The 24,896-nt window shown below is 45.9% G+C and overlaps 2 protein-coding genes across 3 annotated transcripts in view; both read left to right on the top strand.

Annotated features, from left to right (window-relative positions):
* The window catches only part of Pkd2l1 (polycystin 2 like 1, transient receptor potential cation channel), a 38,636-nt gene extending 24,043 nt beyond the window's left edge, over positions 1-14,593 (top strand). Inside the window, exons 3-15 of the mRNA XM_021151980.1 lie at positions 4,787-4,914; positions 5,265-5,518; positions 6,503-6,727; positions 6,892-7,120; positions 8,017-8,187; positions 8,352-8,533; positions 8,818-8,938; positions 10,142-10,240; positions 10,450-10,571; positions 11,897-12,014; positions 12,584-12,702; positions 12,955-13,078; positions 13,685-14,593. Coding sequence (XP_021007639.1) covers positions 4,787-4,914; positions 5,265-5,518; positions 6,503-6,727; positions 6,892-7,120; positions 8,017-8,187; positions 8,352-8,533; positions 8,818-8,938; positions 10,142-10,240; positions 10,450-10,571; positions 11,897-12,014; positions 12,584-12,702; positions 12,955-13,078; positions 13,685-13,726 — 1,934 coding nt within the window. The 3' untranslated portion in view covers positions 13,727-14,593. The remainder of the gene's footprint in view (positions 1-4,786; positions 4,915-5,264; positions 5,519-6,502; positions 6,728-6,891; positions 7,121-8,016; positions 8,188-8,351; positions 8,534-8,817; positions 8,939-10,141; positions 10,241-10,449; positions 10,572-11,896; positions 12,015-12,583; positions 12,703-12,954; positions 13,079-13,684) is intronic.
* Positions 14,594-15,645: 1,052 nt separating this feature from the next.
* Positions 15,646-22,680, top strand: Bloc1s2 (biogenesis of lysosomal organelles complex 1 subunit 2). Of its 2 annotated transcripts, none has more exons than XM_021152086.1 (5): positions 15,646-15,730; positions 16,032-16,148; positions 19,043-19,162; positions 19,963-20,067; positions 22,219-22,680. In XM_021152086.1, exons 1-5 carry the CDS (start codon positions 15,673-15,675, stop codon positions 22,248-22,250), a joined length of 432 nt encoding a protein of 143 aa, XP_021007745.1. In that variant the 5' UTR covers positions 15,646-15,672; the 3' UTR covers positions 22,251-22,680. The 2 variants fall into 2 exon arrangements, with proteins under 2 accessions (XP_021007745.1, XP_029328169.1); XM_029472309.1 differs by lacking the exon at positions 15,646-15,730 and adding an exon at positions 15,748-15,875.
* Positions 22,681-24,896: the final 2,216 nt, after the last annotated feature.

Genomic DNA, 24,896 nt, shown 5'->3' with positions numbered 1-24,896 from the left:
GGCTACATGAAATTCTGTATCAGAACAAGCAGGCAGGCAGGCAGGCAGGCAGGCAGGCAGGCAGGCAGGCAGGCAGGCAGGCAGGCAGGCAGGCAGGCAGGCAGGCAGGCAGGCAAGCAAACAGACAAAAGACTGAAGCTACTAAGCTCCCATAAGTAGTTGACAGCAATTCAGGGCTACAATAGTTCTAAGCTTTAATTTAAACTGGACTAGAAAAACCCGGGTGCTAAGAGTACCACCTAGTGGCCACTCAGCAGTATAACAATCTCAGCAGCTGTCTCTCTCTCTAGATACTGTGGACAGATAATCTCAGACACGAGTTAGAACTAAGGCCATGTCTTGGACATTGTTATTAGAGTGGAATGTGATAATTCGAGGAACAATGATTCTGTCTTTGCTAATGCCCTTCCATGGTGAAGTATGATGTCTGTAGCTGTAACCAGGGATCTCTCTAAACACGCTCCAGTCCACAAATGTTTCTTTTCCTAAATTGGATGTGAAGGAAAAGTGTGTCCCAAGATCCTAAAAATAAAGTTAGTGTTTTTATTCGTGTGTATTTCTATACATCGTGGTATACTTGTTTATTTAATTTACTTTGTATATGCATACATACACATGCCATTAGCATGTATGTGGAAGTCAGAGGACAGCTTGTGGGAGTCCTCTCCATCTACTCCATGGGTGATGAGAACTAAATTCCTGACATCAGGTTTCCATCCCTCATAAAGATACCTTCATTCAAGTATATCAAAAACTTTGATTAGACTCACTCCTTAATAATAACCTCCCCCTTTACCCCTTTCTTCTTCTTCTTTCTCCTCCTCCTCCTCTTCTTCTTGTACCTCCCTTCTATATGCACACCCCTGTGTGCGTGCTTGTATGTGGTGTGTGTGTGTGTGTGTGTGTGTGTATGTGTGTGTGTGTGTGTGTAAAATCAAGCTTGGATCCACATGTGAGAGAAAATATTTGGTATTTTTCTTTCTGGGTCTAATTGCTTAATATAACGATCCAATTCCATCTCTTTCCCTACAGATGATACAATTTCATGCCCCTTTGCCACTGACTTTATAGTACATATGCCGTATTTTCTTTCACCTGTGGACAGACACGCAGGCTGATTGCATAACTTGGCTGTGAACACTGCTCGAGTGAGCATGGGCCTGCAGGTGACTGTTAGGCTAGCCTGTCCTTTACAGACATTCCCAGGCATCTGCAGACCTGGGAAGAGCACACTGTAGTTCTAGTTGCGATTTTGTGAGGCGCCTCCACACCGATTTCTACAGTGGATGGTCGCATTTAGGTTCCTATTTACAGAATATGAGGGTTCCTTCCACTTCCATCCCTGTCAGAATTTATTGTTGTTATTTCCTTAATCATGGCCAATCAGGCTAGAGTGTGGAAGAATCTCAGCATGCTTTTGATTGGCATTTCTCTGATGCTAAACATGTAGGATAGCTTCATATAATTAACTACTTGTACTTCATCTTTCAAAAACTGCTCATATCACTTGCACATGTATTGATTAGACCGCTTTATTATTTGATTTTAAAAACTCTTTATATATTCCTGGTGTTAGCACTCAGTTAGATGAGCCCCTAGTAAAGGCTCCTCCTGTGCTATGGGCTGTTTCTTCAGACATTGATGCATCTTATCACACACTTTTATTGCATTGAGGCCAATCTATGCTTTTACATTCAGTGGTGTTTGTTTCGTGAAATTGAATGCAACAGTGCTTGCTGCATGTGTGTTTAGAATTGTTATAGCCTCTTAATGAACTATTTCCTTAGTCAATAGGAAGTAAACTTTATTATCTCTTCTGATTAATTCTGGTTTAAAGTTGACTCAGATATTAGTATCTGAGTTCCACTGGAGAAAAAAAAAATTAAAGGAATTGCTTACAAGAGGCTGAGAAATCCTATTTTAAAATTCTAACAGGATTATACACATACAGGGAATTATAATAAAGATATAAAGAATTAATAGATTCACTTAAATTCTTAAATATGAAGATACTCCTTAGTCCTACCCTCCCCCCACTATCTTTTGAAAGTAAATTTAAAGACATAATGACGTAAAGCCTCGTTATCCCCAAATACCTTAATTTTTAAGATGGAGGAATAGTCTATTGTCAAAATTAGTATATTGTCATTGATCTAGTACTGCCATTTAATGAACAACCCTTATTACAATTCCACCAATTACTTTACCAATAGCTGTTCTAACACAAGAGAGAGTGTAACCCAGGACCCATCTCCGAAGCTCATATTACATATTGATTTTAGGTTTTTACCTTGTTAAAAATAAAAAACCCATCCGGTATGATGGCCCATGTGTTTTGGCCCAACACTCAGGAGTTGGAGGCAGGCAGAGCTCTGTGAGTTTATAGTTAGCTTGATCTACATAGCAAGTTCAGTGGCAGCCAGGACTACATAGAGAGACTCTGTCTCAAAAACAAAACCAAACAAGCAAACAAACAAGCAAACAAACAAGTCCATTGAGTAACAGGATAAATAATAATAACAAATTAGAACCCATATGGGGAAAAACTGAAAAGACCACAGATGACTTAGTCACTGTCCTAGTGCTGTGAAGAGACACCATGACCCAGGCAACTCTTATAAAGGAAAGCAGTTAACTGGGAGCTGACTTACAGTTTCAGAGCGTTAGCCCATCATCATCATAGCAGAGAGCATGGTGGCATGCATGGCACTGGAGCAGCAGCTGAGAGCTACATCCTGATATGTAGTCAGGGTGGGAGGGAAAGAGTAAGAGGGAGAGGGAGGGGGAGGGGGGAGGGGGAAGGGGGAGGGGAGAGGCTGGAACTGGCAAAGCCCACCTTCAGTGATACACTTCCTCCAACAATGCCACACCACTTAACCCTTGAAATCCTTCTCAAAGGATTCCACTCCCTGGTGACTAAGCCTTCAAATATATGAGTCCCTGGCGGCTGTTATTATTTAAACAACCACAATTAGCTAATGTAAAAGAAATAATTGATGGAAAACAAACTCACCATTTGATGATCATCTTGGTAATAATTAGACAAAATTCATCAATAAATACTTGGCACCTCATTGGTGAAAGATGAATGAGATATTTATAGAATGTGAGACTCTACATCCCAAAATGTATATTAATTCTAAAAAAGAAAATTATAATTTTACATTGAAGAAACATAGTAGGCGCCATCTTTGTTTGTTTGTTTGTTTGTTTGTTTGTTGTGTTTTTTGAGACAGGGTTTCTCTGTGTAATGGCTCTGCCTGTCCTGAAACTCACTTTGTAAACCAGGCTGGCCTCCAACTCAGANATCTGCCTGCCTCTGCCTCCCGATCGCTGAGATTAAAGGCATGCGGCACTGCAGCCTAGCAAACACCATCTTAATAAGGGATCAGAATTAACTTTAGTAGTAAGGCGCCAACAGACAACCTGACCCTAGGAAACCGCGTGCTCATCCATACCATTCCTGGCGTGGTACTCAAGGGAGAGGAATGGCTCGTTTTAGATTAGTTCAAGTGTGGTAGTTGGGATAGATATGACCCTGTCTTAGTCAGGGTTTCTATTCCTGCACAAACATCATGACCAAGAAGCAAGTTGGGGAGGAAAGGGTTTATTCAGCTTACACTTCCATATTGCTGTTCATCACCAAAGGAAGTCAGGACTGGAACTCTAGCAGGTCAGAAAGCAGGAGCTGATGCAGAGGCCATGGAGGGATGTTCCTTACTGGCTTGCTTCCCCTGGCTTGCTCAGCCTACTCTCTTATAGAACCCAAGACTACCAGCCCAGGGATGGTCCCACCCACAAGGGGCCTTTCCCCCTTGATCACTAATTGAGAAAATGCCTTCCAGTTGGATCTCATGGAGGCATTTCCTCAACTGAAGCTCCTTTCTCTGTGATAACTCCAGCTGTGTCAAGTTGACACAAAAATAGCCAGTACACAAACACCATCTTAATAAGGGATCAGAATTAACTTTAGTAGTAAGGCGCCAACAGACAACCTGTATTTTCTGTATGACGCACTACGATGAACACAACATCACTCATGAGGCCATTCCCTTCAAACCCATCACCTGAATGTAGTCACGAGGAAACATCAGCCTAGCCCAGAGTGAGGGACAACCTATGAAAAAGTGGTGTATACATTTTAAACCCCCGCCGCTAAGCACAGAAACTTAGAGCTTCTCTATTTTCACCACACAGGGCTGGGGCTGGGGCTGGGGCATTAGAGCAGTTGAACAAGGTGCCATTATTCAGAACAGAGGTCAGATTTTTTTTTTTTTTTTGATCTGCAATGCAATGAACCCAGTTCCCAGGAGATGCTGGCACCCACTACGGTGCCCACAATGCCTACCCGTCACTCCGATGGCTTTAGGATCAGTGACACTAGAAGTCATGAGGTTTCCTCTTCATTGCAAGACATTTAACCTGAGTCTTACTCTAGAATTCAGAAGCAAAAACCAAGAATAAATAAAGGGAAGCTTTGCCCAGTGCAGACATCTTCGAGCTCTGGCACAGAAGAACTAGGCAGTTAAGCTGAGTCTAGGGAGAAAAGTGAGATTTCAGAATGACGATGCCAACTGAATTACCAAGTGGGGCGAAGCTATTCTTGCTGCCACACCTTTCCCTAAAACATTCCCCCTGGAACCCCTAGTGGTACCATCACCCTCCCCAGACCTCTGGGAGAAGTCTGATGGGCTCCTCCTATTCCACCTGATCCCAGGGCAGTGGGCTTTCCTGACTCCTCTGGGAAGGCGGACCTTGAGGACATGCCCCTTGGGTTGTGTTCTAGTGACCTACGGAATGACAAGTTCTAGTGCCTATTACTACACCAAAGTGATGTCTGAGCTGTTCCTACACACCCCATCAGACTCGGGAGTCTCCTTTCAGACCATCAGCAGCATGTCAGACTTCTGGGATGTGAGTACAGATGGCGCTGCTTTCACCCCACCCCCACCCCCACCCTCGCCCCTAGGCCCTCCTTCTTAATGGTCTGAGACACAAAGCAGAGAGGTCAGTCTGGAACCAGGGCAAATTAAAGGATAAAACCAAATTAACAGATTGGGCTAGGGTGAAGGTGGAGGCTGGAGAGAGATGAGGGTATCCATCTGGGGGTTGACCAGCAGGAGCCAGAGTTAGCACAGTCAACTGTGGGAGTCCAAACAGTAGAGGCTAGAGGCAAGTTGAGGGCTCGGGGAATGAAGGCAAAGATCATGCAAAGATCATGTAAGCAGGAGGCTGGACCAGGCCCAACCCAGTTTCTGGTCCAGTTTGCTCAGGGCCCACTCCTGGACAGTTTGTACTGGACAAAGTGGTACAACAACCAGAGCCTGGGGCGTGGCTCCCACTCCTTCATCTACTATGAGAACCTGCTCCTGGGAGCCCCGAGGTTGCGGCAGCTGCGCGTGCGCAATGACTCCTGTGTGGTTCATGAAGACTTCCGGGAGGACATTTTGAACTGTTATGATGTCTACTCGCCCGACAAAGAAGATCAGCTCCCCTTTGGACCTCTGAACGGCACAGCGTGAGTGAGCCCCTGCCAAAAGCGTAGGGCCACCCCTTTGAGCTTGTCCGTCACTCCAGGGTGTGGAAAACACTTCTACTAAACTTAAAAAACCTTAAGGGTGGGTATCTCAGGAGACTTGGGGACCTCTCCCTAAGCCTCAACAAGGACTCATTAACACACTTTGGTGTGTGCCATTCAGGTGTAGAGGAGGCAGATTAGCAGAAAAGACACAGCCTTGTTCCCCCGCACAAGGTGACATTCTTTCTTGAAGTCAGAGTGTCTTGGGCAGTGTGGTCCATGAGAGAAGTCCATGGTTGGAGTACTTGACTCCTGGGACTTGATGCAGGAAGCAGCAAGGGATGGAAGAAAGATGAAGAACGAAGAGAGGAGAGGAAGAGGGTAGAGAGGATAGGGAAGGAGAAGGTGTAGGCAGGAAAGAAATTGGGAAGGGAAGGGAGAGGAATGATGGGGGCGCTAGAACAGAGAATCCTGGGGTGGAACCACAGGAACTAGAAAGATCGCGTCTGCGTTTATGGCCCAAGTGTTTCCTTCAGGTAACTACACAGCCTGGCTCCAAGAGTGCATTCACCCAGTGAAAAAGAAACTTAGGTTTGAGTTTCAGGACTATGACCAAATAGCCTACTGTCTTGGAACTCCCCAGTGTTCATTTCCTTTGCTGTAAAATCTGGGCAGTGGTTTCCCTCTCTTCCCAAACAAGTTTTAGTAAGAAAAAAATGACACATGTAAAGCATGTACTATATGTGATATTACGTGCACTATATGTGATATCACCTATAGGGCATATAAGATATGTTTCTCACAAAATTATGTATGAACCACATATAATATATGCACATATACATGCATATAGTACAGTAAATATCTATAGATGCTCAATGTATGTGCAACTGTGAAACCAGGCAATTCATAATTGCCTTACAGGGCGAGGGTTTAGCCTGGTTCTGACCTCTTTGCTCAAATGGCCTTTTTTTCTTCTGGCAGGTGGACATACCATTCCCAGAATGAGCTGGATGGCTCCTCCCACTGGGGCAGGCTCACAAGCTACAGCGGGGGTGGCTATTACTTGGATCTTCCAGGATCCCGACAAGCCAGTGCAGAGGCCCTCCAAGGACTCCAAGAGGGACTGTGGCTGGACAGGGGCACTCGGGTGGTCTTTATCGACTTCTCTGTCTACAATGCCAACATTAATCTTTTCTGTATTCTGAGGTAAGCACCCCTTCCACACCGCACTCTCTGCCCATGGGTCCTGGCTCATCTGACGTGCTTGAGACCTTTCCCTACCAGGTCCCCTATGCTGGGTGTGGGGAGCCTGTAAAGTAGGAGGAGCTGCCTCAGCCGGGTCCCCACCAACCTTCTCATCTTCCTCACAGACTGGTGGTAGAGTTCCCAGCCACAGGAGGGACCATCCCATCCTGGCAGATCCGCACAGTTAAGCTGATCCGCTATGTGAATAACTGGGACTTCTTCATTGTGGGCTGTGAAGTCGTCTTCTGTGTCTTCATCTTCTACTATGTGGTGGAGGAAATCCTGGAAATCCACCTGCATCGGCTTCGCTACTTCAGCAGCGTCTGGAACATCCTGGACCTGGTGGTCATCTTGGTGAGGGACGTGGGACATACTGGAGGGCAGAGAGACTCTGCTTTGATGTGGGGGCATCTGAGTTCTTCCTTTTGGAGGCTCAAGTCTCCCAGAGAGGAAGGTTGAAGCCTCCTGGCTCAGACCTTGGGAAATCTTGCCTTACACATCTTTCTCTCTCATCTGTGAATGGGCTCTCCTTTTCCCTTTTTGTATCAGAATAGATCTGAATCTCTTCTGAATCTCTTCTGCCTTTTGTCTTATGACCTGACCTCTTGAGAACCTTGCTATTTTCTTCTCTGTTTGAATACCCTGTTCCTTTCACTGTTATCTCCTTCTACTAACAAACACGACACACTCATTTTGTTTTATTTTTACATTTATTTGCGTGAATGTATGTGTGTGTGCCCTTGTGCACATGTGCACATGCAACAGTGTACTTGCGGAGGTCAGGGGACACCTATGGGAGTTGGTGCTCTCTTTCCACCATGTGGGTCCAAGAGAGAGAGAGAGAGAGAGAGAGAGAGAGAGAGAGAGAGAGAGAGAGAGAGATCAAACAAACCCAGGTGGCCAGGCTTGGCAAAACGGATCTTTACCCGCTGAGCCATCTTGCCAGCCCACACATGTATTACTTTTGACGAAGGCTTAGGAGTGCTATGGTTGGGGGATATCATGTTCCGAGGTAGCACTTCCCCATAGTTCTTTACAACCTTCATATTGCCAATGGCTCCAAAACCCTCTCTTGGGCTGTTGAACACTACAGCTGCTCCCTGGTCATCTGTTCTGTTCTAGCTGGACCTCAGCTAGTGAATATCGAACAGAAAATGTCCCCTGCCTTAGCTCCCCTCTGGGAGCTCCTCTTTGAACATCCCTTAAGATCCCCTTGACTTCTCAGACACTCCCCATGACTCCTCTGGCAGCTCTCCATCGTGGCGGTGGGTTTCCACATATTCCGAACCCTGGAAGTGAACCGACTGATGGGAAAGCTTCTGCAACAGCCAGACACGTATGCAGACTTTGAGTTCCTGGCCTTCTGGCAGACTCAGTACAATAACATGAACGCGGTCAACCTTTTCTTTGCTTGGATCAAGGTACCCGGGACTTGCCCGCAAAGCTCTCTTCCCCGCCCCCTGGGTGGATCTCCTTTTTCTCACCTCATTTGTTACCATCCGTGGCCTCCGTCTGTCTGTCCGTTCCTGGAGTAGTTATGCTTTTCACCTTCTCTCCTTCACTTGTTTCGCCATGACCCTTGCAGATATTCAAGTATATCAGCTTCAACAAGACCATGACGCAGCTCTCCTCCACCCTGGCTCGCTGTGCCAAGGACATCCTGGGCTTCGCCATCATGTTCTTCATTGTCTTCTTCGCTTACGCCCAGCTTGGCTACCTGCTTTTTGGGACCCAAGTGGAAAACTTTAGCACTTTCGTCAAGTGCATGTGTGTGCCCTGCCCCCACCCTTAGGTCCCTCACCCTCCAGCTCCCAGGGTGTGTGTGACCTTGGGGAAGAAGGGAAGGTGTAGGGGCATGTCAATGCTTAAAGGTATCTGAATGCAGCTTCGGTGTGCTCTCGAGTAATTTCTCCACCTGCTGTGTCTGCAATGTTGGGTGTATTGTATAAGGTGCAATGAGGGGTCTGTTTATGGTTAGGAAAGTGGGGTGGGGTATGGATTGGGTCACTTGTTGGCTAGGCTTCCCCTGAAGCCCAGGTCTGGTTTCTCAGTTTCACTCAGTTCCGGATAATCCTTGGGGATTTTGACTACAACGCCATCGACAATGCCAACAGAATCCTGGGCCCTGTGTACTTTGTCACCTATGTCTTCTTCGTCTTCTTCGTGCTCCTGGTGAGGGTCCCTCTGTGGGCTGGTGATGTAGAGGGCCTTCAAAGTGCGGTTTTGACCCCACATGTCTCCCACTTAGGATTATAACTGGTTTCTCACAGCATAGGGGAAAGAACTTATGTGTGGTCTTTTGGGTTTTCTGAGAGCTGGTTAGTGTAGCAATCATGCTAGATGCCCTGGTGGTGTGTATACAGGAAATTTCAGAGTCTTCCAGGAAAACGAACTCCTCATCTTCCAAGGATAGGAAGGGGAGGGGCGCCTTATGAGGAGAAGGTGAGACTTCTGGACGCTTCTGTACCTGTTTTCTAAGAGATCCTTTCCTCTGGGGAGTTCCTGGTGGCCTGTACTGCCAACGTTTGGTGGTAATTCCAAGTGCTCTTCTTGCCAACTCAAATATCTGAGATTTATTTCTTTTTAATTTTCAAGGAGTTATTTTATGTGTTTTGCTGGCATGTATACCCATGTACCACATGTGTACCTAGTGCCTGTAGAGATCAGAAAAAGGAGTTGGATCCCAGATCTGGAGTGACAGATGGTTGTGAGCTATGGTGTGGGCACTGGGAACTGAACTCTGGTCCTCTGCAAGAGCAACAAGTGCTCTTAAGTGCCAAGTTACCTCTCCAAGGCCCTGAGTCTGAATTTTTATTCATGTTAACAGAAGGTGTCCTTATTTGATTAACTGAAGGAGACGCAGGCATGGAATTGGGGTCGATGGTGAAGACGAGAGCACATCTGTACCTTCACATTGAAAAGCTGATGACTTCAGTGATTGCTGGGCCCTTTTATAGGGGAGGTCCATGCCACATGCTGGGATAGCTTGATGTTTAGAATGGTCACTGTAGTATCTGAGAATGAGAAACCTCAGGTCAAAGGGCGAATGTGGTCTATCCTTAACAAATATGTGCCCAATGGAGGACTTTCAGGCTCTTGAGAGGCAGGTATGGGTGGACTTGAGTACTGAGGTTGAAAGCTTATGTGTGGGACTTGGGGTAAGAGGCTCAGTGCTTTTAGTGGGTTTGGAGGTGAAAACCTAGGTCACACGCAGGGCATGGCAGTGCACCCTCCCAACAGGGAAGACAGAGGCAGGTAGATCTCTATGAGTCTGAGGCCAGATTAGTCTGCATAGCAAGATAGGAGAGTCAAGGATATATAGAAAGATCCTGTGTCAAAATACAAAAGCAGCCATGTCTCTATTTTATCCTTTAGAACATGTTCCTGGCCATCATCAACGACACATACTCCGAGGTCAAGGAGGAGCTGGCTGGCCAGAAGGATCAGTTGCAGCTTTCTGACTTCCTGAAACAGGTGACTACGCAGGCTCTACATAGCATCTCTGCACTGGGGTGTGGTTCTAAGGTGCTGTGCCATGGTGGACTGTTCTTGATTGGTGCAGGCGCCTGTGCTCTTGAATGCCTTTGACTTGTACCTGGGGGCTTGAGATCTTCAGTTGGAGGTGGGAGCCAAAGGTGCTGAGAACCCTGTCAGCACGCCTGCTTGCTTCCTCTGCCTTTCAGAGCTACAACAAGACCCTACTAAGGCTGCGCCTGAGGAAAGAGCGGGTTTCTGATGTGCAGAAGGTCCTGAAGGGTGGGGAACCAGAGATCCAGTTTGAAGATTTCACCAACACCTTGAGGGAGTGAGCAAATGGAAATCCAGTCTTCTTTGAAATTGGTCTAAAAGTTTGTGATCCTCAAATTTGCTGATCAGCCTTGGTCTATGGACCTGCGGTCTTGACTTAGGGATTATGACCTTGTTTTACAGATCTCTGATCATAGTCTATACAAATTCTGGGCTTTGTTCAAAGACTCTTACAAACAATATAATTATCCTATTATTATATATCCTCCAACCCAAAATATTGGATAAATATATTATGAGAACCATCTGTGGACCAGGCATGAGTAGGGAGTGACATAATTAAAAATCTTTTGTCCTAGGAGCCCAAAGGCATGTATGCAAATAAGCCAAGACAAAGACTAAGTTCAAGAACAGAAGTGAGTTGAAGAGAGGGAGGCATGGACCAAGGAGAGTTATCAGCCCTTTGTAAGATTATAGGAAGGCTTCCAGGAAGAGGTGTTGACTGGAAAGGGGCTTAGAGAATGACTAGCTTACATGTGGACAAGAGAGGAAGGCCAGTGTAATAGTTGAGCATTGTTTTTGTTTGTTTGTTTGTTTATTTGTTTTTTGAGACAGGGTTTCTCTGTGTAGCCTTGGCTGTCCTGGCACTCACTCTGTAGACCAGGCTGGCCTCAAACTCAGAAAACCACCTGCCTCTGCCTCTCAAGTGCTGGGATTAAAGGTGTGCGCCACCATGCCCGGCATAGTTGAGCATTGTTAAGCTATCAAGTGAATGGTGAGGTTTAGGAGGGATTGAGGCCATGGTCGAGGTCCATGCTGGGAAAGGCCTTGAACATCACCACTGGATCCAAGGAATAGGATGCTTAGTTGGGCTTTAAAGCAGGCAATCTTGGATGTGTACTTTTATTAGTTTTGAGCCGGGTCTCACTTTAGTACCGAGGTTCACCTTGAACTTGATTTGATTCTTCCTCTACCCTCAGCTCCTCAAATACCTAAGAATCATAGACATCTTCCACCCTTCTCAGGTCTCATTAATTCAAAATATTGATTATTCTCTTTATGGAGGATGAATTTCAGGAGCAGGGGGTGAAAAGGGAACCTGGAGCTGTGGTGGTGGCATCTGGTTATTCAGGGGCAAAGAAATGGAATAATCTCTGTATAAGATCCTGAGGTCCTAACATAGCCAGTAAGAGTCAGAACGTGAAGGAGAAACGAAAGAACTTGTTGCAGGTAGAATCAGAAGACCCCGAAGAGCCTGGCTTTTTCTATATGGTCCTCTTCTTTTTTTAGAGAGCAATACTCAGAGATCAAGACAAGAGTCTGGTGAAGGGGCTGGGAGTGGTTTGAGTGGTTACAGTTGCTTCAACCCCTTGTTCTTCTTAGACTGGGGCATGAGGAGCACGAGATCACCGCTGCCTTCGCCAGGTTTGATCAGGATGGGGACCACAAACTGGATGAGGAGGAGCAGGAACAGATGCGACAGGGGCTGGAAGAGGAGAGGGTGAGCAGGACCATTTGGTGGGCAAGAAGTATATACACATCCCTTGCTTGTCCTCCCTCCCCACCACACCTAAGCCAAATCCAAGCTGAATGTCCTCCCACAAATGAGCGAGAAAGAACTCTCTAGAATAACGGTTCTCAAACTGCTACGTATTAAATATCCAGGAGAGCCTTTGGACACCCCCACTCTCTGTCCCCATGTCCTAGATCAATCACCTCAGAAGGCTCTGCGTGGTAGGGCTAATTATAACATTAGAACGTTCTAAAATTTCCTAGATGATTCCAGCATACAGCCAAGGTTCAGAACCATTGCTTTTGCAGGATTATAATCCTTGATGATCCTCCATGAGGAATTGTTTTCTTGGAATTTTGAAATTGATCCCACTGTGCCTGTTCCATCCTTATTAAGTGGAGGTCAGAAAATTCAAGGGCAGTGTCACTAGACATAGGGAGGACGAACAGAGACCAGAAGGCTAAGGCTGGGGTTGTAATTCACAGTAGAAGCTGGATCAAAAGAAGGTGACAGTCCAGACTCATCAACCTCCCTCTGACACCCGATTTCCTGAGCAGGTGACCCTCAGTGCTGAGATTGAGAACCTGGGCCGGTCTGTTGGACACAGCCCCCCAGGCGAATTGGGCGCAGAGGCTGCCAGAGGACAAAGCTGGGTTTCTGGAGAAGAATTCGACATGTATGTGGAGGCCAGGGCCCAGGGATGGATGGCTGTGACATCTTTTGAGACTCTCTCCACAATTCCCAATTCCCTTTGCTGGTCCAGTGGGTGTTTCTGGTCCCCTGCGACCCTCCCTCCTCCCTGTAAGCTTGAGCCTTGCCTTCCTCCCTCCCATCTAGACAAACACCATAGTATTGTCTCTAATACAATACTCCAGTGCACACCCAGACACCATTTCTGCTTCCTTGGTCTCTCTCAAATCCTACTCAGACTCACAAGGAGAGTTCTGCAGCTGCAGTGTGTTCTGGAAGGAGTTGTGTCCCAGATTGATGCTATAGACTCAAAGCTGAAGATGCTGGAGAGGAAAGGGGAGCTGACTCCCTCCCCAGGAATGGTGAGTGCCCTCCAGTTGGGTCCGCTGAGTTCTTTACAGCTGGAATCCATCTTATTTTCTAGACAGTTAGGAGTGAGGGGCATTCTAGAAAGACGAGGGAAGTAATACTCACAGTGGTTACTTCTCTGTGGAGGTGGGGTGGAGGACAGGTCCAGAAGTTGCTGTCAGCCTATAGATTACCTTGACCTTTTAGGAGGGTCTTCGAGTTGTTACAGTCAACTATGAAACTATGAAAGAATAGACTGCTTATAAACTACCGAAGTATATTTTTCAGTTTGGGAGACTGGGAGGCCCAAGATCAAGTGACCAGCAGATTTAGGATCTAGTGAAAGCCAGCTTCTTGCTTCATGGACTACTCAACTTACATGTTCTCATGTGGTGGGAGGAAAGAGGGACACTAATTCCCCTTATAAGGACTCCACACTCCCGATCTCACCCCCCCCCAAGGCCTCACTTCCTAGTACTGTCACATTGGGGATTTGGATGTCAGCAAAAAACTTTGGGGAGACCCAAACATCAGTCTATAGCAATCTAAGTTCTTTGTTAATAAGTTGCAGAGAAAAATAAACTCTCCTTCAAATGAGCTATTCCTTTTTCTTCCAACAGGGGGAACCAGCTGTTTGGGAGAACCCGTATAATCCATCCTAGGTGTCACTCCAGCTCCCTGGGAGTTCAGGGTGGACAGGAGGATGGAAAAGGGGTCCTAAAGCAACAGACAGCAAGTTCTTCTCTCTATGCCTCCCCCACAAGCCTCATCTCCACCTCTATCCTCACCCTTTCTAGGGCAGCATGTCTCATGATGGCTGCTATGACGTTCCCCCTGTATCTGGCCTTTTGAGCCGATGTTTTTGTGTGTAGCTGGGCAGCATGCTTAGACTTGTCCCTTGGTGTTTCTGTATGGAGTTGCACAGCTCTGTGAAGTAGCATTTCCTACCAGGCCCCTCTCTTCCTGGGCACTTACTTCTGCCATAGTTGATTGACATCAACAAGAAACAAGAAAAAGGAGCAGATGGGAATGACTCTCCGGAAGACCTCAGACAACCACGATTAGTTAACAGGTAGAAGTCTAAAGAGTGGGCGATGGATGTCTTCCTACGTTCCAGTAACTCTTACCCTTCGTGTACATCACGATATCTGCCACTGGCAGGCATGGTTGTGTGTAGGAGGCCTTCCCTTTCTCATGGAGTTTCCATGTAAAAGAGAAAAGGAAGCTGTAGTGGAAAGAAGATTTCTGTGTGGTGAGATTCCAACAGAGGAGTTAAGAGTGACCCCCCTCCAAAGGTGAAGTCAGTGAATTCTGGAGGAGCCTGCCTTCTGATTCTTATGTCCCAGTGACTAGCTGGATCTGAGGGGACTTCAAACCTGGAATCAAACAAAACCTGAAGGAATCAAGCCAGAAAGGAAGGATATCAGGACTCATTGATCTTTTGGACTAATATGTGGTGGTCTCTGGCTCTCTTCGTCATAGGATAATGTGAGGTTCCAAGGTGAATAGCAATAAAATTCTTTAGAAAACCAGGTCTTTGCATTTCCTTCTGGGGCTATTGAAAGAAGAGAGAAGGATAAGAATGTAAAACATTCTTGTACACTCTCTGGAATGTACTGGGGGCCATGTCAATCTCAGGGAGGCTGCTTCTCCCAGCAATCTTGAAATAAGAAGCCTTGGCTCATAGGAATGTTTGAAACGGTGGGTACTTTGATTATCCTATAGAAAGGAGTGGAGAGAAGGAGAATCAGTCTAGAGGAGATTGGAGGATAACCAAGACTAAGTTAAACTTAGTCAAAAACTCTACACTTAAGATTTTGGATGCTCAGGAGCCTGCATCCTGAAAACCCTTACACACCTCTTTCCCCCTCTCCAGTGACTCTCATTACCTCACACTGTGCCTTCTATTGCTCCTCAGTACATTTTTCTCATTCATCCCTGTCACCCCCACCTGTTCTCACCACCCCCCTCCCCGAAGCATTCCGTAAACCCGCGAGACGCGTGCAACAACTAAATACAATCAAGATAACCTATGTGTCAGCGACGTCGGAAGCTTCCTTCAAGAGAGGTCCTTTTAACTAAACATTAGGGGCTAGCTTGCACTTCAAGAGATTTGAGTCAGAGAGTTGATACTAGTCCAAGGTCTACGGGAAAGGTAAGGGAGATTCCATCAAGAATCAAGGCCGAAATCTTGTGGGAGACACCTTGCAAAAGCGTGGAATCCCTGAACAATTCTTTGATGAACAAAACATGTCAGGGTGCTGGTGTTTGGGGAGAAGGCCACCTCTCTCCAATAACTTCAGCTGACATGTTATGGGTCCACAACCCAAGACAGGCCGTGGCTGGCACAAGGGACCGGTCTAGAGTGTGGCTGCAGGGACGAACGCATTGCCAACACCAGGTACTGAGATCTCAGCAACGGGCTAATTCGCAATAGCCTTAGCTTCAGTTTCAGCTTCATGCTTGGACTTTGATAAAAGGTCCTTATTTGAGGTGTGACTGGGGCAAGCCGATCAAAGCAAGGAAGCTGTGAGCAAGCGGCGGGGCGGGACACCCGCGGGGCGCACGCGCAGACGCCCTTAGAACCGGAAGCAGCCTTGGGTCGGGCATGGCGGCGGCTGCGGAGGGCGTCCCGGCGACGCGACGGGAGGAGCAGCCGCCTCGAGGTACTACCCTGCGTGGATGGAGATGCGGCGGCTGGTGGTGGGGAGGCTAGGTCCGGATGCAGGAGCCGGTGGACCTGTCTACCGCAGTCAGGGCACTGAGACGAAAGCCTAGCTCCTGAGCATGGGAACGGAGTTGGCGTTTGAGGTGGGCGGGTGCGAGGGGAAGGGACGGGATGGTGGCAGGAGGAGAACGAAGGCGGCGGGAGCACAAGTCGGGAGGGACATAGGAACCGTCCGCTTCGGCTGGATTAGGTCTGGGGATAGGACGTTTACGCCTCACCTCCCACCCCCGCCTTGCCAGATGATCCTGCGGTGGAGACAGCCGAGGAAGCAAAGGAGCCTGCCGAAGCTGACATCAATGAGCTCTGCCGGGACATGTTCTCCAAAATGGCCACATATTTGACTGGGGAACTGACAGGTGAGACGCAGTCCCTTCTGGCTGATCCCGGCTGTGTAATTGCATTTGGCGTCACGGAAATCTGAGAGGTGCTTTAGCAGCCTCTGGTCCGTCCATGGTTGAATGGGAAGAAAGGAGCCCCTCTCCCCTGTCTTTCCCCAGGGAAGCACAGCAGCCACTTTTGAAACACAAATCTGCAGGCCTCTTGTCATAAAGGCCAACAACAAGGATTCCACACTGTTAGTCAAGAAGTGCCCTGCCGGGGGAGAAGTGTATTTTAAGCACAGTTGTGAAGGAAATGGAAAAGGGGGAAACAGTCCAGTTAGTAAAAGAGCTGGAGTAAGCAAGCATTTGATGAGACCTGAAGGTTAGCTGACCCACCCGTGGGACACGGTTAGATTTTAGTTCAGTGTCCCTGCGTCTGTGTGTGTGTGTCTGTGTCTGTGGCAGAGTCAGAAAGCAGAGGCTGGACCTTATGGGGTGACATAAGAACTTATACTGTTTCACTGCTCTGTGAAAAAATTACGTGTGTGTGTGTGTGTGTGTGTGTGTGTGTGTCTTAGAACGGCTTGTGAGAGTTGGTCCTCTTCTTAGACCACGTAGGTCACGAGGACCACACTCTGATCTTCAGGCTTGGTAGCAAGGGCCCTCTCACAGGCCCCACCCGAAGAAATTTTTCTGTGAGCCCAATTTGTGAACCAGGATCTATGAGGAAAGGCTTAGCAGAGAAGTTGGGGGGTTGTAAGTCTCCGATTTTCTTTGCCTGATCGTTCACTTATTTTTGAGCAAGAGAGACCAAGTAACAAAATCTAGATTTGTGGGTTCTCCCCGCAAATTCTGAAGTTTGGCTATCGTAACTTACTTAGTAGGGCTCTACTTGACCAGGGTTTTGCAGCCTTTTAAGACTACATGATCTGGTTTGCTTTCACCACTGGCTGGTCCTTTAGTGTGACCTTGTGGCCTTTGCCGGTTAGCACTGTTCTTGTTCTCTTGTTTTTTTGTTTTGTTTTGTTTTGTTTTGTTTTTTTCCATTTGCTGTAGTTTAGAGATGGAGTTTTCTGACCCAGTGCCTCAGAACTAGTAGGGAGTGCTGGGCTGAGAGGGCGCACCCTCCTCTGAAGAAGGAATGATGGTCTCCATGTGTGTTTATTATATAAACACTTGTTTCACTCCGCCCATACACATTCCTCTGCTGGCTTCCAAGTGTGTGGCCCTTGTTTTAGAGAGATTATGATTTGATAGCCTCGAGAACAACTGTGGAGGAGAGAAGACCAGAAACAGAGGAGCAGTTGTCCAGAAAGTAGTGGGAATCTGAGGCCGAGTGAAGATAAGAAGAATGGAGAGTTTGGGCGTGAGCTCAATGCCGATGTAGACTTTATCCGGTACTGAGCAGGCTAAGGCAGTTGTTCGTGTGGGTAGGACCAACAACCAAAATGGGGAAGCTGACAAGAGGAACCGCGTTTCTGTGGGAAACGCAGTTCTGGCTGAGCTGTTTGCAGCTGTCACTGGAACGGTGGCAGTGCAGAACTGAGAGTGATCTTTGCAGAGGAGCCACCTGCGAGGTGGCAGGGGTGGAGACAACACAGAAAGATTGCTAAGGAAGAGCTGATCGGTGGACCTCTTCTGGCCCTAGATTGACTTCTCAGGAAATGGAGCAGTTTGTGTGGGATTGCTGGGGACTGAACCCTGGACTTTGCATAGGCAAAGCGATGGCTTTATCCAGTGAGCTACATTTGCAGCCTTAAGTAGATTTTTTCTTTCTTTCTTTTTTTTTTTAAGATAATTACTTAAAATTGTAAAGTTTCTAAGTGATTATCAAACAGTTAAACCAGTATTCTCTCTCCATGGCTGCCATGCTTACTTGTACACATGCTTTTTGCAGAGGAAAAACTGTAATTTACTCACTGGGCATGCGTGCATTATGCAGCTCATGCATAGAGGCTGGAGGACAGCTGTGGGAGTCAGTTCTTTCACCCTGTGGGTGCTGGGGCTTGATTGTGCACAAGCAAGATGAGACCTGAATTCTGGGCAGGTAGAGGGAGGAGGCTTCCTGGAATGTGTTGGCCCATCTAGATAAATTGGTAAGGTCCACTTTCAATGAGAAATCTTGTCCGAAAAAATTAAAGTAGATAGCAGTTGAGAAAGACCCATTGACCTCTAGCCTGCACACATCTACATGTCACACACACACACACACTCACACACACACAGAGTTGATATATATACATGCATACATATCTACATAGAAGGTTTATATCTCTAGTTGATGCTGATATATTATGATGAGATCCTCCAAATTACACACACACACACACACACACACACACTCACACACACACACAGACACACACACAGAAACACACACTCATACTCACACACTCACACACAGACACACACACACACAGACACACAGATACACACACACACATATTATAATTTAATTTTTTTTTGAGACAGGGTTTCTCTGTGTAGCCCTGGCTGTCAAGGAACTCACGCTGTAGACCAGGCCGGCCTCGAACTCACCAAGATCCACTTGCTTCTGCCTCTCAAGTGTTGGGAATTAAGTTGTGTGCCATCATTACTTGGCTTATTTTTTTTTTTATACTTCAGAGATCCCAAGATGATTTCACCTCTCTTTTCTGAGACCTGAGTTTACCTTTTCTAACTATGACACTAACTCTTCTAGACCTCGCTTAGCTGAGTTTGCTGACTGCTGCCTCGGTTTCTACTCAGACCTCCAGGGTAGAGGCTAAAAGTATAAATGTCATTGATGGAAAGCAGCCCGCTCTTTTGACATTCCCTGGGATTCTCCCTTGAGCCTCTGCACTTCCTTCCTAAACCCCTTTGACCTGAAGTTCTGTATTCTAGTAACTGCAGACAAATCAAAGGCCTCCTGTCTTCTGTTTATCTTAAAGCCACCAGTGAAGACTACAAACTCCTGGAAAATATGAATAAGCTAACAAGCTTGAAGTACCTTGAAATGAAAGATATTGCTATCAACATCAGCAGAAACCTGAAGGACTTAAACCAGAAATGTGAGTACTCGGGTGCATCCCTCGAACAGGCACTGTTTGTATTTCATGCTCCTTAGTGCTCAGAGCCCAAGGGCAGGGCACAAGGATCGCTGCCTCCAGCTAGCTCATGTTGCAGAAAGCATGATCGAGCAAGGGGAATTTCTTCCATCCCGAAGGTGGGCCATTTCTGCTGCACCTTGCTTTTAGATAGTATATTCCCAGAAGGAGAGTGGACAGACGAGAGTCTAGTGAATTTGATTTAACAGTGAAATCCACAAAGAACTATTTTATAAGCCCAAAATCTATGCATTGAAAATTTAAGACCGGATGTCGCAGCGGAGGCCTTTAATCTCAGCCCTTGGGAGACAGAGGCAGGTGGGTCTCTGTGAGTTTGAGGCTGGCCTGGTCTACAGAATGAGTTCCAGAACAGCCAGGGCTACACAGAGAAACCTGGTCTTGAGAAACCAAAAAAAAAAAAAAAAAAAAAAAAAAAGAAGGAAAGAAAATACTAATTTAATTTAGAGTGCTCTGAAAAATGCCCTTGATACAAGGACTCCTTGATGTGGGCATGGCCAAGATGCAGACTCAGTAGCAGCAGGATTGCTGAAGGAGTAAGAACTCTACTGGGAAGGAAAACTGGAAGTGGAATGTTTTGGCTGGGTCACTTATGGACCCAGTAAGTGTCTGTGTCTTCCCAGGGCGAGCGCCTGCCATCTGCCCAGGTCTTTGTTAGGCTTAGCAGAAGAAACTCCAGCTTCCTAACTTCCTCTCCGTTCTCTATTCTTGCTGACCATATTTGGACATGCGGTTTGTTTCTCAAGATGCTGAACTACAGCCATATCTGGACCAGATCAACGTGATTGAGGAGCAGGTGGCAGCTCTCGAGCAGGCAGCCTACAAGCTCGATGCTTATTCAAAAAAACTGGGTAATCATTTTTACTTCTGTCTCGATCATTTACGCTTTGTTTTATAAATATTCCGCTGCTCTGTTTGTGAACCGCATGAGTGTGCGATGCTTGCAGAAGTCAGCAGGGGGCATCGGACCCCCTGGAATTGGAGTTACAAGTGGTCCTGAGCTGTCATGTCAGCGGTGGGAATTGAACCTGGGTCCTCTGGAAGAATGGCAAGTGCTCCTAACCGTTACTGAGCAACCTCTCCAGCCCCTTCGATTTGATAAAGAGTATTTAGCATGGTGATACAACATCTGTAAGCCCAGTACTCCCGAAGCTGATGCAGGAGGATTGTAAATTTGTATTCAGGTCAGGCTATACAATGAGCATATCTCAAAAAACCAAAAACAAATAAATCAAACTTGAGGAATTTAAATATGTAGTTAAGTAGCATTTTCTGTGGTTACTGCTTTAAAAGTTCTGTTCAGAAGGATTTGCATGTATTGTATACTTTGTTCACTACAAGGTGATTTTTTTTTTTGTCTTTGGTTTTGGTTTTGTGAGACATGGTTTCTCTGTGTATCCCTGACTATCCTGGAACTGACTATGTAGACCAGGCTGGTCACAAATTCCCAGAGATCCACCTGGCTCTGTCTCCCCGAGCACTGGGAACACAAAGGCATTCATCGATATGCGAGGCAGCTTTTAACAGTTTTTGTTAAAAATTCCCACTTTTGTGAGCCAGCTGCCTGTTCCAGGGCCGAGCTCTCTGCTGAGGTTCGCTATGCTGAATGGCGAAGCATCACTTTTCTCTAAAGAGCTCTCAGTATTGCTTGCCTGCTTTGGCTGTTAGCTACCTGGTAAAGCTTAATGAACGTACTCTTTCCTAGATAGCTTTTATGGGTTCTTTTATTTTTTGCTATTGCTTCTGGTTAACTGCTTCGAGAGAGTGGTTTGTAAGTCACCATTTAGCAGAGGAGTGATCAACAGTCAGTTTCACTATTTACCGTTACATTTAGTAAATCTTTGCTGTGAACCTCACCATATAGAAGGCAGAACACCAAGGGGTTTTGAGATTTTAAAAGCCAAAAAAGGCTTGGGTGTGGTGGCATATGCCTGTAATGCCTTGGGAGGTGAGGCAGGAAGATCGGGAGTTCAAGACTAGCTACCCAGGCTGTTAGAAAATTTGTTACAAGAAAAAAAAAATCACAGCACTAGGCTTATTTGATGACGTTTTAAATCTATTCAGGCCTTTGTATCTTTCCAAATTGCTTTTCTGAAGTGAAAGATAACAGTGAGAACATAAGGGGCTGGAGAGATGGCTCAGCAGTTAAAAGCACTGACTGTTCTTCCAGAGGTCCTGAGTTCCCAGCAACCACATGGTGCTCGTAACCATTTTTAATGGGATTTGATGCCCTCTTCTGGTGTGTCTGAAGAGAGCGACAGTGTTCTCACATTCAATAAATTAAATAAATAAATAAATAAATAAATAAATAAATAAGAATATAAAATGACTAGGAATGAAGCCCAATTGTATTCATGATGTCCTAGGATTAAGAACACCAAGTCCTCATCCCCGGGACACTAACAATGCCCAGTCCTGGGTACCTATACTAACAATGCCCAGTTCTGGGTACCTATCCAGTGCTGGACAAACAGGGATGGTCATACATGTCTGTAGTTCCAGCACTGAGGATGTGGAGGAAGGACAGTTAGAAGGCCAAGGTCGTCCATGGCTGCATCGTGAGTTCGAAGCCAGCCTGGGGTTTGTGAGAGCTGTGTAGGCTGCATGGATGCCGGGTAGGGGTAAGAAGTAGAGAGGTGTTCTGGGCTGGCTCCAGAGGCTACCTGGGATTGTTCCTGGAAGGTTAGTTTCTAAAATGTAGTAAGGCTGCCAGTAGGGCCAGTGCCAGTGGGTCCTGCTTCATTCTGTCTGAGCTATCTGAGCGTGTGTTATTGATACAGTTAGCATTTAGTGTGTGTGGTCTGGGCTCACAGTCAGTGTTTGTGTTTGACTCCTTGAAGTTGTGCGGACCCGAGATCTCCTTATTTGTGCAAATGACGAGACTGAAGCTGCTGCCTTGAGAATATAATGGGTATATTTGAACTTGCTTGAAAAATCTAACTAAACGGTATCTTTGTGAATGCTGGGGTTAAAAGATACAATTCCTGTTCTTCCCCAAATAGAAGCCAAGTACAAGAAGTTGGAGAAGCGATGAGAATCCTGTTCATGTGGCTCAAGTGTTTGTTAATATGGAAGATGTTTTATAACCACTAAGTCCTGAGGCTGACACATCATCAGAGCTCCTCAGAAGAAAATGGCTGGTTAAGCCCAAGGCCACGCAATACTGGATGAACTGGAGGGCCGTGGCTGCTCCGGAGTCTCCTCTGAGGCGGTACCTCTCAGACACTCACACCTGGGACTCCTCACCGTTTACTTGAATGCTTCATCATCCATCCAAGATGGAGACTGTAGAGTTCAGGGCATACCTGGGTTTGCCAGTAGAGTCCAGTGAGGGGACCTGTTTTCCCTGGTATTGGGCATTTAGCACGTTATCGTCTAAAATGGCTGCTTTGTTTTGTTTGTTTTGTTTTCTACTGATGATACAGTGAATTGTTGACAAGATTCAAATTAAAAAGGAAAACAAATGTGTTGTTTTTTTTTTTTTTTGCAACTTATTACTATCTGTGTGGTGATAATTTGCCTTTCCATAACTGCCAATAACAGAAAGTCATGAAACAATTCTAAGCCAGCGCTTAAAGGCTGAGCAGAAGTGAAAGAAGTATTTCAATAACTTCGTAACCCGAGCCTTCCTCTAATCAGGGACTGAACCTCGGCCTTGAATGTGCTGGACAAGCACTCCACCAGGGAACTCTTTCCCCAGCCCTTTCACTTTTTATTCTGAACCTAGGGCTTCAAGGCAGTGGCCCTCTACCTGTCGATCAATATCCTCCTGCATAACAGATTATGATTCATAACAGCAGCAAAATTACAGTTATAAAGTAGCAATGTAATAACTGCATGGTTGGGGGTTACTACCTGAGGAGCTAACTGTGTTAAAGGTCTGAATGTCAGGAAGGCTAAGGAGCACTGCTTTAAGGAGTTCAGTAGGCTTCAAATTGGCAACCTTCCTGCTTCAGCCTCCTTAAAAGCTGAGCTCATTGACCTGCAGGCTCAGTTTCTTGTTTCTTTCTACTTGAGGCAGATGTGTGGGGGTGAGATGACACGTTTACATCTGTTCTGTTCTGGAAATGTGGCAAACACAATGTGTATGTGCGCCTGTGTGTTAGGTGGGAAGGCAGGGAGCAACAGTCATACATAAAGCATTTTGTGACATATTTCCTATTTGTATGTATGGGGTGAGAGGAATTTCGGAGAACTAAAGACCGGATTAATATAAAGTTGGTTGGATTGGGAAGCATCCTAACCTTATCTACAGCAGCATGCTGTCACCTAGCAAGGTGCCTAATGTTCTGCATGCCATTCCCAAGTATGGTAGTTTGAATAAGAATGGCCCATATAGCCTCATCGATTTGAGCCCTCAGAGAGAGTAGCACTATTTGAAAGGATTAGAAGGGTTAGAGGGTGTGGCCATGGAGAAAGTGTGTCACTTGGAGGTGGGTTTTAAGCTTTCAAAAGTCCATGCCAAGTCCAGTGATTCCCAATGGATCAGGAAGTAGTTCTCATCTAAACCAGCACCATGTCTGCCTACAGACTGCCATGCTTCCTGCCATGATGATAATGGACTGAACCTCTGAAAGTAGGCCCAAGTTCAAGGCCTTCTTTATGAGAGTTGCCTCAGTGATGGTGTCTCTTCCCAGCATTAGAACAGTGACACCAAGAGAGGTTGCTTCTCCTTCTGCCTCTCCTGGCTGTTACAGACTGTAATCATTCATCCTTACTTCTTCGGTCTGTAACGGGCCTTTTATTTAAATATGATATATGTGCATGCTTTGTCTGCATGTATATGTGTGCCTTTGTGTGTGCCTGGTGTCTATGGAGGTCAGAAGAGGGTGTGGCATCCCTGGAACTAGAATTACTGAACCACCATGTGGGTCCTAGGAATGAAACCCTGATCCTTTGGAAGAGCAGAAGTGCTCTTAGCCATGGAGGAGACATCTCTCCAGCCCCCAAGACTAGAATTCTTAAATGTATACAAGGCCCCTACTTAAAGATATATATATCTTAGGCTGGTGAGATGGTTCAGCGGTTAGAGCACTGACTGCTCTTCCAGAGGTCCTGAGTTGAATTCCCAGCAATCATATGGTAGCTCACAACCATCTGTAATGGGATCTGACACCCTTTTCTGGAGTGTCTGAAGACAGCAACAGTGTACACACATGAAATAAATAAATCTTAAAAAAAGAAGAGGCTGGTATATATATATATATATATGTGTGTGTGTGTGTGTGTGTATATATATATATACACATGTATATGTGTGTGTGTGTATATGTATATATATATATATATATATATATATATATATATAATCTTGTTATTCCTACACTTACAGTGTAGTAAGCCATCTCTATGGATAAATTTTTATTTTTAGAATTGATTTGAACCTACAGGAAAGTTGCAACAATAATACAGGCAAATTTCACAGACAAATTTTCATATTTTACTGTTGTTTTCTCATCTCTGAAATCATATAGCTGTTCATATTAGCAAATCTGTCTTCAAGATTCAGTCTTGTAAGCCACTCCTGGAGTGCTGTATCATCCAAAAAGTAAGAAAAAGGTTTAAGTTACCAACAAAGCAGGGGTATTAATATGTATGAGGTAAAGGATTTAATAACCCCCTCAAAAGCATTGCAGAAATTGTGAGAAAATCGGAGATTTGAGATTTTTTCTTAACAACT

Source organism: Mus caroli, chromosome 19 (assembly GCF_900094665.2).
Source record: "Mus caroli chromosome 19, CAROLI_EIJ_v1.1, whole genome shotgun sequence".
NCBI lineage: Eukaryota > Metazoa > Chordata > Mammalia > Rodentia > Muridae > Mus > Mus caroli.
This window is presented reverse-complemented; position numbering and strand designations above follow the sequence as displayed.